This window comes from Peromyscus leucopus, chromosome 18, assembly GCF_004664715.2.
Source record: "Peromyscus leucopus breed LL Stock chromosome 18, UCI_PerLeu_2.1, whole genome shotgun sequence".
In the NCBI taxonomy this organism is placed as follows: domain Eukaryota; kingdom Metazoa; phylum Chordata; class Mammalia; order Rodentia; family Cricetidae; genus Peromyscus; species Peromyscus leucopus.
The window spans coordinates 22,721,952-22,737,729 of record NC_051078.1 but is presented as its reverse complement, the minus strand read 5'-3'; the positions used below and the strand labels follow the sequence as shown (position 1 = coordinate 22,737,729).

The window sequence follows — 15,778 nt, the reverse complement described above, 5'->3', positions numbered from 1 at the left end:
ACCAAACTTTCTGAGTTTTGAAGTTTTTTTTTTTTAGAAGAACCCAGACTTTTTTTGTATGATCAGAAAATAAATTAGTTACAGAAAAGCATACCCAACCATAATGCCCTAAATCTGAAATGCTCCAAATCCCCCCCCCTTTTTTTTTTGTATGTTGACAGTCATGCTCACAAAGTTTCAGGGTTTGGTTGGATTTTGGGTTTAAAGACTGAACCTCAACATTTATGCAAATATCACAAATTCTGAAAAAGTCTTGAAAATGGAAATCTTTCCAATCCCAGGCCTTTTGGATAAGGGATTCTCAACATGTACTGGCACCAGGAAGGATTTTAAAAGGGGGCAAAATCGAGCTGCCTGTCTGCAGAGTGCATCGTCTGTGCTGCTCTCTGGAACTCTGTCTTATTCTTCGGAGGGCTAGGACACGGAGTTACGCTGGGAAATACTCGATTCGTTTGATTTTTACATCTGAGCTCTAGAGCGGCTGCGGGGTTAAGAGAATTGGCAGGGGGGGTGAGAGGTGTGGGTGGTTGGCGGAGGGACGTTTTTTACGGAATGCTGGACAGAAGCACAGGTTTAGCAGAAGCCGCATGCTTTTCTCCTCTTTACATCCCACTGTGTTTCGTGGTGGTCGTTTTTTTTCCCCCTGAGGTTACAGGATAAACAGACGCGGCACACGTTGTAAAATCTTCATGGAGTAGAGCTCCTGGGGCTGCCAGGTCTCTAGGGCTTTGCAGTTTGGTCCAGCTAAGAGGTTTCATGTGTGTTGTTGTTATCTTTTGCTCCCAACTGTTTAACCCTTCCATCTCTGGAAGCAACCCCCACCCCCCCCCACCCCCTTCAAAGACACCCACCAGCCCTCTTCAAGAGACAGATTGTTCCTTTCTTTTATCTTTCTGTTTGGAAAATAAACTCAAGCCAAAGAGCACTTGAAGACATATATTCCAGTCTGCTGGGGGGTTAGTCTAGTTCAAGAAAACTGACTAGCAGGCCGTAGGCCCTGAGGACTTCAGGTCTACACTTGGAAATAGTGTAGAACACCAAGGAATAGGAAAAATAATAATTTGGGCTAAATTAATTGAACGTCTTCTAGGGAAATGAACGAAGAAATTTTACTGTATTTAAAATAAAATTTCAGAGTAAGTAAATCTCATTCATATCACCAACTATAGAATAGTAAGGAAAGAAAGAAAGGAGAGTAGAAATGCTTTCTGGATACTTCCTTCTATTAATAACAAGTACGAGATCTACATGGAATATTAACGTGCCCAGTTTGAGTCTATAGCCCTAAAATTCATTTTCCTTTCTTTAAATTAGGCTGAGAGAAAAGGCCCAAATAAAACAGGCACATGTGGTATCTAAGTTAAAATATGGCTATTCTCTATTAGTTTTGTACACATGACCTCATTTTTTTTCCAGTTAAATCAAATTAAGGCCACCTTCATACATGTAGAAACGTATTAATATTTTAATATTACAATACCAGGATCTTCACACATTTTATATACAATGCTTAATTCCACATTTAAAATATATTCTTTGGGCTTACATAAAAATGAAAGTACTAAGACTATTTACAAAAGTACATTAAACACCATTCGGATTAAACGTTCCCACTTGGATTTAGACAGGAATGAACTTCGTTTGCAACCGATACGAAAGGGCCTTGTGACCATAATAAAAGTTAATATGTTATATATATATTAAAAAAAAACCAACCAAACTAAAGCTAAGTTCTAGAGCTAAGCCAACAGTGGTTCCAAACAATATTTGTATAATAATATTATTATTAAAAGCCAAGGGCAAAGGACTTTTTCACTTGAGGTGGCTAGGAGTTTCTCTTTCTGAGTGTCTCCGGCCTTTCATAAACTCTAGGGGTCTGGGAGCCCTAACCTAAACGATTAGGCGTTAAGGAGTCTTCCTGTTGATTGAAGAATGTCCCAAATGCTGGCTGAGTTACTTCTCCACCACCTCCTCCACGCTGGAGAGTTTGCGTTCTTCCGAGGAAATACTGTCCACGATGGACGAAAGGTACTGAAGACTGCTGGTGGCTGGGGCATCCACGCTTGCTCCTCCTAAACACAGGGAAACGAACACAGAGAGCGCATATAGCAACCCACAGCTGTGTCGCAGCGCAAGAGGATTGCATCCCGGAGGTGGGGGGGAGGGAAGGAGCGCCGGACTTTGACCGTGTATCTCTGAGCTCGCGTTGAGCGTTCTCTGTTCGGCCAGAGCATCCGGGTGCTGAGCCGGAGGCTTCCAGGGCAGCCCAGTGCCCTTTACTTTACGTTACCTTCCTTAGCCGTTATCACGAGCCCCCTGGAATGATCCGAAACACTTGGCCACTGGGGGCTGCAGGTGCGCAGGAAATCCGCACCCTCAAGCTGGGAAGAAAAAAAACCAAAGCAACAGATTAGGAAAGAAACAAATTCCGGGAGAGGGGGAGGAGGAGGCTTGGGGGTGTCTCCCCTGCTTCCTTGGGCCGGACCACATTTCCTGCTCAGGGCAGGGGCTCGGTCTTCTTGGGTCACTGGGGGTTCATTAGAGGGGGAGCAGGGCGGGGTTGGGGTAGGGGGACAAGCAGGTGGAGGTTAAGGCCTCACGAAGGCGTTTAATCAGTCTTTACATTTCCCTGCCCTGGCAGCATCTGGGCTTACAATTTCTTGCTTGGGTCTGTAGCTGTAGGGGTCCACCCCCAGCTCCTGAATTTTCTCTTGCTGATCCAGCCGGTGCAGCAGGTCTTGCAGACGCTCGATGTAGCTGATGGCGCTCCGCAGAATCTCCACCTTGGGCAGCCTCTGGTTGGGGTTGGCCACAGTCCGGCGCTTCAGGGCTTCAAAGGCCTCGTTGATTTTCTTCAGCCTCCTCCTTTCGCGCAGGGTAGCAGCTTTCCGCCGATCTGTAGGGGCAGATTTTCTCTTGCAAGTCTTGCAGGCCCAGATCAGACACTGGCCGGGGCAGTGGGGAGGTTGCAGGCCTGGAGGCGCCAGCACATGTTCCTCTCCGCTGCTGTCGCTCCCGGCTTCCTGGGGCATTTGGTCCTGGCAAGGGGACAGGGTACCATCACTCCCTGGATACAAAGGAGAGCCCTCTGCTACTTCTAATGGCTGCAGAGTCACATTTTCACCATCTAAGAAGAAGAAATAGGAGCCAGTTTCAAAAAGGTCCATCATCATGTTCTCCTCCTTGGCCTCTGACTGATCTGAACTGGGTGATGGACTCAAAAACCCAGAGGAGCCACCCAGATGGCATTTAATTAGTGCGGTGACATAAGTCAACCCAGCTTTATATATAGTAGCTCCTGAAACTCAATCCAACTTTTAGCTGTCATGGACTATCAGTCTCCCAAAGTGATTACAGCTAGCGCTCACTAGAACATCTAGTTTGAAAGAAAAAAAGGAGAAATGTCACCTCTCAGAGTGATGTGACAGTCTACACGACAAACAGGTTAAAACAAAATACACAGAGAGAGTCACATCACCAAAACATTCAGTGCTTCCTATTTTGGACAGTTTAGACACTAACCTGCTAACCAGGCAACTTCAAAACAACTGGGGATTAAGCCTGCCCGGTCCCCCTCCCTCCAGGGTTCATCTGAATTCTAAGTATAGACTCATGATGAGGGATTTCATAGGCAATAGCCATTGCTCCAAAATAGCCTCATTAATATTTCCAGTGTGGTTCGGCTCTTTTCTCTCTTCTGCCTGTCAAAAAAGATGCTATCCCTGTGATTAAAACCATGACCAGTCCTTCAAAGGTTACACATGGCTTTCAGGCCTCAGCCTCAATAGAAGCAGGTAAATAGTCTCTTTCCTCTCTTTTTTACTAAATCTGTAAGATGAGGTGGGAGTTGTGGGGGTGGCCGAAGGGTGCTCACATCCCATGCTACTCTATGAAATGACTCGGGATTCTTTCATAGTGACCTTCCTTGGCTACCAATGTTATTTTACAGAGTGGTAACTAAAATCTGAATTCTGCTTCCTTTCCCAGTTGGAACAATAGTATATAAAGTTAGGAGTGAGCTACAAGAAAGATAAAATACGTGTAACAACCCACTTAAAATAGTTGTTATAAACAAGCCACACAGCAGTTGCTTGATATTTCATGCGTATCTTTGGCCTCATCCCAAGTGTTCTTGCTCTGCACGGATTTTTCTTCACATTCTCACTATTCACTGACTCCACCAAAGTGGTTTGCTAGGATTCAGATGACAGAGGAAGCAGCCAAGACACATGTAATGAAATAAATGTCTTTTATGGCACTTCCAGCACATACACATGTAGTTCCCAGTACAAAGAGGTGTATAGAAGGCTCCCAGATTTCAAAGAACTCACTTTCCGACCTAGCTGGATTGAGTTCCATTTCTGTGCCTATGGATAACTTCTATTTGAACTACTGCAAGATGACAATGGTTGCTTTATCCAGTTAAGTAAGGGTTCAATAAAATATTATCAGACATAAGACTTATGCAGCATGTAGCTGTGCAGTGAACATTAGTTATCACACATAGTATAAAATGTGGTTGGGGCTAAGCTTTACAAGGTGAATAAGGTATAGCTGGTGTTTTCTCCTCTCTCTCCTCGGCTATTCTCTTTTTCCCTAACCCCTTGCTCTTCTTTCTTTGATTTTCTATCCTTTCTGAGAATTATAGAAGGCATACTTCCACTACCAACAAGTAGCTTTTGGAATAAAAGCCATACTTTAATAGTCAGTGCCTGAAAAACTGGATGCAAAGTATAAGATCTTATTCTACCTCAAACAATGATGATTATAGGCTATATTCCCTATGGCTTCCCTTTTCAAAAACTAAGCTAAATTAAAAGAAAAAAACAATGTAAAAATCACTATCATATAATTTATGAATTAGTTAAAGATTTAACCCAAGATGTTTTGTTTATTCTGGAAGGTAGCTCTTTGAAACCTCCATTGAGACCTGAACTTTGAATGTTACATTGGAGCAATTTTGGCTGGTTTTGTGTTTTTGGTGTTGTGTAGCTGTGTAATTCCTTATCAAGCCAGAGAACCATCATTACACTCTGGGGTGGTAGAAAACATTAGGGAGAAAAAGGAGAGTGTAATACTTAAGTTGTGTTATTTCATTCAATTTCCACCAGCTGCCTGGTTACCAAGATTAAGACTGTAGACTGGAGGCTTGTGAACCTTTGGGCCCAGTCTAGCTTTTCATGTGGAAATGAGCTTTTGTTTTTAGCTACAAGCTGTGCTGTCTCTTATCCATAGAAGACAACTTGAAAAGTTAATTTTTGAACAGGGGAGTCACATAGCATTATTACTCAAATAATTCAAATAGTGTCCTGATCACTCTTCTAATAATTCTACCTCTTCTCACTGAATTTAAATATAGAATTATTAATTACTTTGACAGAAGGACAGAAGCAGGAGTGGAAAGAAGACAAGACATGGCCCTGGAGTTGGGTTGGGGGAAAACTTCAAAGGAATTTGCTCAAACTTAACATCTCAATTTCCCATAATCTGTCCTTGAGATTGATATAGCGGGCAGAAAAATGGATGTGTTTTCAAAGTTTGTCATTAAAAAATGAAACTTCTAAAATTGTGAAATCACTTTAACAATGGAGCACCATTGAACAGGGGGAAGGAAAAGCTTGACCAGTAGGTAGTGAGTGCAAACTGGAACAAGAAGGACTGGTGTGCAATTGCACACCACAGGGACACCAGAAAACAATAAGGAAGTGTGTGTGTGTGTGTGTGTGTGTGTGTGTGTGTGTGTGTGTGTAACAGAAGGGTTGGCAGAGATGACTCCATTGGTAAACCGCCTGCTGTGTGAAAGGACAAGCTGAGTTCAGATCCCCGGAAGCCTTGTAAAATGCTGGGCTAGGTGGTACATGACTAAGAAAACCTAGCACAAGAGAAGGCAGAAACAAGAGGTTCCCTGGGACTTGCTGGCCAGGCAGTTGAGGCAGAAAATAGTGGTTGGTGGTCTTGAGTTCAGAGAGAGGTGGGGAATGATAAAATGAGATATTAGAGGTTGAGGTTCAGAAACAGGTGAGGAATGATAAAATGAAATCATTAGAGGTTGACTTTACCCTACTTACACATGCATACACATACACACATTAGAAGATGACACGTTAAAAGCTTGCAACATGAAGAAATGTTGAGTGTTTAAGAAGGTATGTTAAACTTGATTCGAATGTTATATAAGGTGTATATGTATCAAAACACATCATACCACACTTATGTATAAATTCAAAATAAAGATGTAGCATGACATATAAAATCCTTTTATTGCTGAGGTTAGTAGAGAATCTAGGCCAAAAAAAAATGTCACTGCTAAAGTTTCAAAGCTTGGTCTATGGAAGTGCCCACTAAGGTAAAGCCATCCCTAGAATCTGCTAACTTTAAGATGTATGAAGTAGATGTTACACATCACAAACTTGCTAAAGAATGTGGAAACTCCCACTTAATCTTTTACACATTCCATATAGAAATGTAAGAGAAGAGAATTATAAATTATAAACAGAGAAGATTCGGGGAACTGGTGAATGGCTGTTAAAGGTGGCTTTTCTTCCCATCAAGTTAGCCTTTTTCTACTGAATTATTCCCTACTAAATTGTAAATTCCCATTCCCACCATGTTGAAGAACTTCTGTAGTACAGTAAAACAGTATCAGTCTTCTCCTTGGCATGAACAAATTTCTACTCCCACTTCCTACTTTATTCACTCTTTCTTTCCTTCCTTCTTTCTCTTTCTTTCTTCCTTCCTTCCTTCCTTCCTTCCTTCCTTCCTTCCTTCCTTCCTTCCTTCCTTCCTTCCTTCCTTTCTTTTCTCATTTGTTGTTTTGGAAGTTGTAGACAGGAATGGGGATGTAGGAATAAGAACATTCTAGCATGGGCAATAGCTGTCCTTTTAGAATCGCTCAGTGGGAAAATGTGCACTGACCCCAAACAACTACCTAGTGTACTCTTGGAACTCAAATTGTTTACAGAATGTGAGAGGCTTATAATTACAGTTATATTATTTCTCTATAGAACATGAGGGAGACACAATGGTATCTACGAGTTAAAGAGGCTGGTGTAAATTCAAACCATCCCATTTTAAATAGTTAAAATATATCTTTAAAAATTTGGAGAACTTAAGTAGCAACGGGAATTACATTGTCATTAACAACCCGCTCAAGGAACCCTGAATTCATTAATCATAAAATCTTACACTAGGCAAATGGTAGAACATTTTCCAATCATTTTTCCTCTCATTCATAATTCATGATTATTTTCAAATGCATTTTTCTGTCATCTTCTCCCCAAAGTTTGAATATATCTAGTTTTTGTCCAAGGAAAGAAGAAACAAGAAAAGCACTGTGTATAACTTAGTAGCAAAAAAGATTGGGGATAACTTATTTAGCAGCAGAATTTAACTATGCATCTTTAAAAAAGTAGAACAATGTATCGGGAAGGGGGCAGAATCTTTGGAGCAAGACATTGTTGTGGCTTCCAAGCCTTAGTTTTTTTTGTTGTTTGTTTGTTTGTTTGTTTGTTTGTTTGTTTTTTGTTGTTGTTTGATTGCTTGTTTTTTATGAGGTCAAGTAGTGTACCTGATAAATATCTCATAATTTTGATGTTAGCATTTGACATGAAATAATAACACACACACACACACACACACACACACACACACGAGTTGGTGCATAACATGCAGTGCTCACTCAGTAACTATCAATTTTCCTCCTTGATTCATGAGGCTTTAATTGAACTAGCCATGCTAATCATACCAAATAGATTGTCAAACATAGTACAGAACATGTTTGAGATAAATTTTGGGGGGGTTGGTTATTTGTTTTAAAGATATCAAAGTGAAAATATTACAAACAGCAACTCTACTAATAGTGCTTCATGTGCTTATGCCCTAGTCAAAATTTCAGTTTACTGGGGACAATGACAGTTGGCTAAATTCACAGAAACGAATAGCCCAGGAACTTTGCAGAAGAATGCAGTCCTTTCAGGGTGTGTAACAGGGAAGAGTCTCTGAGGATTCGGGACTCAGAGGAAGGATGACTTAGGGACAGAGGGCTTAAGATGTTAAGTTGATCATTTCCAGGAAGAGAAGTTGGAGCTTTTGGAGAACTGTGTTTTTTGAGTGGTGGCGAAGGTAAGAGGAAGTTCAAAGAAGAGACTGACACAGGGAAGGGGATGAGAGTTTGGTAAAGAAATTTCTGTGGGCTATCGCTAGGGTTTGGGGCTAAATCGTTATATAACCAGATGCAAAGAAACCATTAGCTGAGAAGGTAGAGCTCAGGGCCAGCGATGAAAAAAAAAAACAAAAGGAAACTTGCGTGGAAGAGAGTATAAAAACCAACAGAATACAAGACTAGTTCTGCAGAAACCTGGATGAGTGCCCCCCCCAAGGGAAGGGGAGGGAGCAGCCTGCCAGTAAAAGGCAAAATTCAGAAGACGCCATGCCTCAAACTTGTGGACACCAAGAAACATGAACCCTGGGCACCTGTAACTTACTTAAGCAGCCAGCAATGCGTGCTCAGAGATTCCTAAACACGATGGTAAAAATAGCTTTGCACTTAGACTGAGAGAACATGTGAGTCACTTCTGGGGACATGGGGGAGGGACCCAAACCAAGTAGAGGAAGAGAAAGCTCTGAAAGGTCAATGCTCTACACTCCCAAAGGTACAAACAGAAATGGGGTAGGACCGAGACAGGGGCCACCTGAGTTGTGAAGTCTTTTGTGAAACCCAAGAGAAGGGGAATCTTGAAGCTGTTCTCCAGATCTTTCCAGAAACACTTCACTCTTCTGAGAGTGGGAAGACAGGCTCCTAAGAGCCCGCGTTCAGTTTATGCAGCAGCCTTCAGGCTGCTGCTCATCTCTTTTGGAAGCGTGATTTTCAAGGAGAAGATAGAGACTTCTATCCGAGAAACACCCAGTGTCTTGCATCTGCATTTCTGAATTTCAGGTTAAAAAAATCTGTGAACCATTAGAAATTTTACAGGTTAAGTTTTCCTTTTATGTGAGTGACTGATTGACATGAGTTTGCTTAACACTGAGTAGATGCCTAGGACTCCTGATGGAAAGCCCTATAACCAGGACAGTCTTAGAGCCATCAGAACAAGATGGTTGCTGTATGTCCGGAAGAACACTAGGGATGTTTCCATATGTCTATTCATTTAGGAGATTAATGGACAGTGCGCACAGTGCATGCAGAAAGCTTTTCCTTTAAGAATTATTGTGGCTCACAAATGTGAAGTTTGGTGTTAAACAGAGAAGTCCTAGGCCTTCCTTTGACTTGAACAAGCAAAATCGTTTTTCTAAGTTTCAGTTAACTAGACTTTAAACTGAAATCATCACTTCATAAGATGGCTTCAAAGATTAAAAGAATTTCATCAAAACAATTATAATGTCTGACACATAGTAAGTTTATTATTAATAGTATTGCTCTATTTAACCTCCAATTAAAAAGTACAAAATAACTCAGTCATTCAAACAAATCATATGAACAGAATTTTGTTTACCATTCTATGCAAATTTTATACTACATAATTTTATTTAACTATATTGCCCTCTTCAAATATTACATAAATGCTTTTGCACAATGCTACATATAGTTAATATTTAAAATGTGTAAGGTGTATAGGGTTTCTAGGTTGCTTACATCTTTTTTTAAAAATTAAGTGAATTATGATATTTACAGTATCCAAATTACAGAGGTGCCTGGTGTTACCGTCCTGCTAAGCTAAACAGATGTCTCTGGTATTGAATGGTTATCCAAGTATTTTGTTACTGCCCCCCAACTGGCTGCTTATGACATATTGCCCAATTTGGTTGGTGCTTTAATGCCAGTGTCAGGGCATACTGTGACAAATAGCCACCACTGTACAAACACACTGTTCCATAAAGCTTCTCCACCGGTTTGGGAAATGGTTGTTTAATCATCTATTCATATTTATTTCTAGGGTATGGACAATATATATTAGTTTGTAGGCAAGTGATTAAAAATACAAAAGGGTATAAAAAAGTTTCTTTGCATACAATCTGTAAATTCGTGTAAGCATCAAATGGTCAGCACGTCACTGATTGCACAGTGACAGTGTCTTCTCTGATTTCATGATCAGTGCTAGATGTTGAGATGTTAGAAAAGTTTTGCCATATAGTCTTATAATAGAATAATACTATTTTCATTACATTGATGAAACACATTGATGGTTATATTGAAACACATTGATGTTTATATTTTCTTGTAATTGAGTATAAGCAAGATATCATGAGAAGTTAGGTGCTTAGGTAATAGTGTGAGGTTTGGGAGTCGCTGCTTTTGAAGTTAGTAGAATGAAAAGCAGTAATGTGTGCATGCATTTATATCTCATAAAGCGTCTGTGATTTAACTCTGAAGAAGTGTGAGTCACAGAATTTGGATTAAAGGGTTTTAAACAAAAGATTGCAAAGCACCAAGCTTATTTCATTGTTTCCAAGACTGTTCAAAAACACAATATTTTAAAACAGTGTCAAGCAGGAAGGACAGAGATGGGAAAGTGCAGCATGTTGAAGAGGGAGGGAAATGTGATGTCAACAGACAGTGTTATCCAAGTCCTGAGTCACAGGGCGTGTGTCCTATAGTCTCTTCCCCCATCACTCAGGCTTTACTTATAGAAGTCATCAGGAAAAGGCTGTGGATGAGCACTGGATCCTAGTAGATAGAAAGTGTGTAGATCCACAGGACGCAAGCATGCTCTGACTGTCTGTTCCAAAGCTACAGATCACCTAGACCAGGAATTTTCGACCTTCCTAATGCTGGAACCTTTTAATTAACAGTTCCTCAAGTTGTTGTGACCCCTAACCATAAAATTATTTCAATATTACTTCATGTAATTTTGCTACTGTTATGAATCATAATGTAAATATGGGATATGCAGGATATTTGATATGCCACAACCCACAAATTGAGAACCATTGACCCAGAAGAACATCTTTCTCAATTGATTTTAGATGTCAAAATTCAAACATGGTCAATGGCTATAGAGAAAAATAGAAAATAGAGGAAAATTCTAAAAAGCACATGGTAGAGAGCTTTCTAGAATCTTTTCAGGAGTAACTTTACCTGTTAAGAGTTGCCCCCATAATTTGGGCAAATTCAAAGAATGTAAACTGCAGTGCAATCACATGAACATATTTGGTTTATGAACATGATTACATTGAATTTAACCAATTACATCATGTGAGCCTCTCATAAAACAATTGTTACTGATAAAGCCTTTTCATAAAGAATCTTTCCTTTCATATAGTTTCTTCTAAAATATAGATGGAATATATTTCAAATTTGCAGCTCTCCTTTCTCCTCCTCCTCCTCCTCCTCCTCCTCCTTCTCCTCCTCCTCCTCCTCCTCCTCCTCCCACTTCTCCTCCTCCAATATAGAGTTTCTCTGTGTAGCTCTGGCTGTTCTGGAACTCACTCTGTAGACTAGGCTGGCCTTGAACTCACAGAGGTCTGCCTGCCTCTGCCTCCCCAGTGTTGGGAGTAAAGGTGTGCACCACCACCACCCAGCCTTAGTTATTCTTCAATCAGATTTAATACTCAAGAAAAAAGAAAAAGCCATTTTACTTCATTGCTGTTTTTGTTGTAGTTGACAGAATGGAGATAATTAATTTCACACCTCACTCTTTAAAAAGGCTAAACCTTAAAACACTTTAGTTCTCAATATTCTAAATTATTTAGAAATAGTCTGGTTTAGGTCTTTCCTTTTCACACCTGGTAGATGCATTGCTTTAAAATCTTATAGACTGAGAGCAGAAATCAACAAAACAAGATATTTGTGTGCCCATAAACACTAATACTCTTTTTGCTATGCAAATCAACCTAGACTGTAAGGAGCAGAATCTCTAGGTATGATGGATTTTCAGTAAGGTAAAAAAAAGTTGCTTTTCACACAAACAGGGATCTCTTAATGTGCTTTCCTCTACTCTACTGGCTTTCAAATCCTCTTGGAATTGATAGCAATGGTCTATTTTGACACTTAGCATTAGTTTCGTTTCAATAGGACTATTCTTTCGGGGGTTGTGGCAATTTAAGGTTTTACAAACTTTTGATAGGTCTCTTTGTTGGAAATTCTTTTTGCCTTCAGAGGACTAGGCAGCAGCAGCATGTCATAGAGCCATTAGCACAGTTTACCTCTAGTTCCACCCTACACTTTCACAAAGAGAAACTTTGGACGTCAGAAGAAGTGAAAAGAGAAAAAGCTGTTAGTCCTCTGGATGAGGGGCCATGGCTTATGAGAACAGTAAATACATGCAAGAGCTTTGTTTTTAAACTGTTGCCATCTACGTGCATCTAACAGAATCTGATTATAGTCCGTTTATAGATTTTATTTCTTCCAGTGGAAGTCATGGGTGCCCAAATCAGTGCAAGTGAGCTCGTTTCACAGTGATGACTGGGGGTACAAACAGAACCCAGGCAGGGGGCTAATTATTTTATTCCCTGTGAAATATGGCCAATGTTATTAGGTTTTATATGAAATCAGAAAATTGTCTCATTTTAAGGTATTTAATAGGTATTTAATAAGGGCTGCAGATGCATATGGTATTTAGCAAAGAAATGAAGTCATACCATCAAGTAGTTGGCTTTTCCCATGACACAATAAGCAGTTTTTTTTTTTTGTTAGTTTTTGTTTTCAGTCACTGAGACTCATTACCTCACAAAGAAGGAATGCAAGAATAAAGGGTTGCTTTGCACTTTATCAATTTGTCGTGGTATTCCTGGAAAAGTTTATGTTTGAGCTTTGCCAAAGAGCAGCAATTATTTTATGGTTGGTACATTGAAAATTGATTGCAGTTGTGATATTTGGCTGTTTTGACACTCTTTTACCATTTTGTCCAGATAAATTAATATAGCTTAGTCTTTCAGAATATTTGTTATGATTGAATAACACTAAGAAAATACTCTGCCTTAAAAAATCTCCATCCTTTCTAGATATTAATTCTATAATCTTACATATATGATTGAAAATAACTAGACTTCTCATGTTTCTAAACCGTATCTTTGAGGATTTTATTTTTTTAATGTTTTTCTAAAACTTTAATAACAGATTTTTTTCTTTAGTCTGATCCATGTCAATTTACCAAAACGCTTGTTTGTTTTTTTTCTGACTTTGAAGAAAATCCCAGGTTTTTCAATGGAATAAGCATCTTTTAAAGATTAAAGTCATGATTAGAATCAGCATGGGGGGTATATGATAATACCGTAAGGCTATTTTTGGCCATGTGACTTACTTAAAGTTATATATATATATATATATATATATATATATATATATATTTGTTTTTTAGTTTTTGGTTTTGTTTTGTTTTGTTTTTGAGACAGGGATTCTCTGTGTATTTTTGGTGTCTGTCCTGGATCTCGCTTTGTAGACCAGGCTGGCCTCAAACTCACAGAGATCCCCCTGGCTCTGCTTCCTGAGTGCTGGGATTAAAGGCATGTGCCACCACCGCCCCGTGTGTTTTATATTTTATAAATACATTTTCATAGTAAGAATCTTAACCAGAATACAAATGAAGTATGATTGTAGAAGACTTTATAAGATTAGCATAAAATTTTGTGAGGAAGTAGAAATCTAAATCTAGCTTCAGAAGTGAACAGCAGGACTGTGTTGGGACTTGGGGTTTCAGATGACCTGCTAGAGCAAAGACAAATAATACGGACAGAAACAAGGAGAGGAAGGAGGAAGTGGGAGAAGAGAGGCCAGAAAGGGAAAAGGAGAGTTGTAAGGTCATTTTTGAGTCCAAAATAGACTACTATTAGGCTAATATAAGAATCAACCCTTTAAAAAAGATGGTAAGATTCTAAAAATCCAAACATAATTCACAATTGACTTGAATATATACTATTTGTAGCTTAACATAAAATGGCTTCAGGGTTCAGTATCTCTATGTATCTATCTGTCTGTCTGTCTGTCTATCTATCTATCTATCTACCTAGCTTAGCATAAAATGGCTTTAGGATTTAGTATCTATCTTTCTATCTATCATCTATCTATCTATCTGTCTGTCTGTCTGTCTGTCTATCTACCTAGCTTAGCATAAAAAGGCTTTGAGGTTCAGTATCAATCTATCTGTCTATCGTCTATTTATCTATCATCTATCTATCTATCTATCTATCTATCTATCTATCTATCTATCTATCTTCTATCTATTTATCTATCCATCCATCCACTGACTCACCCACCCACCCACCTACCTACCTACCTACCTAATTGATTTATGGCATAAGGATTGAATATAAGATCTCTCATACTGAGCCAGCTTCCCAGTAGGAAACATCTTTTAAATGGTTTGCTTCCTTGAACCAAAATTGCTGAAAACATGAGCCCATGAATCACAAAAATCTGGGATATACTTATTTGTCCTCGCTCCAGAGTACATGCAAGGAGATAACAATGTCATGTGGATCATCACAGCCTACCCAGTTGTCTTAAATATCACTTCTCACAGTTGTCTTCTCACAGGGCTTACACAAGCATCAATTTCTGGTTCTATGGTTATTTATATTCTACCACTGACCCATCACCATTTAATACTTATTTGTCCACAGTACCTACATAGGGTAAGATGAGTAGAATCATTCATTTAGATTGGGAAAACTAGTCAAACTAAAACTGATACTATATAACTTTGCAAGGAATGCATAAGATATTTATCAAAAAGTTTCTTTTCTCAGAGCTAAAGTATCAATATTCCTGATTAAATATAAGCATTTATTTCAATTTTGTATTTGTTTAAACTGTACTGGTGCTTAGCCTTCAAAACTAATATCTAAATCAGTGAAAGATGTAATGTTTATTTACTCTCTTTGAAAAAGAGTTTCTGTTTCAGTAAAAGTCCCTGGAACTTTCATGGGACCTTTGTAAATTGCCACCTGAAAAGGTATTTTAAAATAAGACTTCTCTTTTTGTTGCTGAGATAGCAAAACTTTTGACACAAATGTGGCTATCAAGGTTCAATCAGAGAACATCACTTAGTGTTCCCAAAGCATGTTAACTGACGGCTTGTCCTAAAAGCACAGTGGCGGAGTTTCTTATTCCTGGTCAGTCACCCACCTCCTGAGTTTTCGTCATCACTAATGTCTCTCATATCTATATAAGTTTTTTTGTTTGGCAAGCTCAGGATCCAGGATGTGTTGTTACTATCCTACTTTCCATTCCTACCCCTTAGAACAACAACAACAACAAAAATTCAATGTTTGTATTCACAAAGTCTTGGATTGATAGCCACAACATATCTTAATTTACCTTAAAACAACTCAAAATTATTTAAATGGGTCCATTAACCCTGTAAAATAACAAGGGAATTGTGTTCTACAAAGCTATTATACAATTACAAAACAGGTTTCAATGACTAAAAAAAGTATTTAAAATTTTCCCCGATATGCAATTTTCTTCAGAAATGATACATAAGTTTAACACCTTGTGTTTTATATTTTGGATGTTGTCAGCAAATTAACTTTTCTTTCTTTGACAGACAGTTGCTCATGGTTGAAATATATTTATTATTTTGTAGCCTGAAATATTTGCATGTTTTTTCAGTTTATTCATTTTCATCTTCTAGTCAGAAAACGTTTTCATAGTAACTCATGGCAATTTTGCCTCTTGCTGTTCTGTTTATCATTGTATTGGCTAGGTTAGTCCTAACACTAGATCTCTCAAGTACTCTAAATCTCTTGAGTACAGTTCAATATCCAACGGTTTATTTATTCATTCACTCTCTCACATTTATTTGATGCCCAGGCACTAAGAAGGATATATATATATATATAT

General features: G+C 38.9%; 1 protein-coding gene and 1 long non-coding RNA gene across 5 annotated transcripts in view; one reads left to right on the top strand and one right to left on the bottom strand.

Moving 5' to 3' along the window:
- Positions 1-1,441: 1,441 nt before the first annotated feature.
- Positions 1,442-3,455, bottom strand: Myf6 (myogenic factor 6). The gene is made up of 3 exons (XM_028873092.2): positions 2,655-3,455; positions 2,291-2,381; positions 1,442-2,072 (listed from the first exon to the last, which is right to left on the bottom strand). The coding sequence occupies exons 1-3, from the start codon at positions 3,171-3,173 to the stop codon at positions 1,954-1,956; spliced, it is 729 nt and encodes a 242-aa protein (XP_028728925.1). The 5' UTR covers positions 3,174-3,455; the 3' UTR covers positions 1,442-1,953.
- A 135-nt stretch (positions 3,456-3,590) lies between these two features.
- The window catches only part of LOC119086196, a 57,939-nt gene continuing 45,751 nt past the window's right edge, over positions 3,591-15,778 (top strand). Inside the window, exon 1 of one of the 4 annotated variants that reach the window (XR_005089429.1) lies at positions 3,591-3,794. This is a non-coding gene — a long non-coding RNA (uncharacterized LOC119086196). The remainder of the gene's footprint in view (positions 3,795-15,778) is intronic. The other 3 variants (XR_005089430.1, XR_005089431.1, XR_005089428.1) reach the window with 3 other exon arrangements.

Excerpts from the sequence above, each read along its gene's own strand:
- Myf6 (XM_028873092.2), bottom strand. The coding sequence starts at position 3,173 with ATGATGATGGACCTTTTTGAAACTGGCTCCTATTTCTTCTTCTTAGAT. Across the intron at positions 2,382-2,654 it reads ACAGACCCAAGCAAGAAATT|CTTGAGGGTGCGGATTTCCT; the intron begins GTAAGCCCAGAT and ends TTTTCTTCCCAG. Across the intron at positions 2,073-2,290 it reads CGTGATAACGGCTAAGGAAG|GAGGAGCAAGCGTGGATGCC; the intron begins GTAACGTAAAGT and ends CCCTGTGTTTAG.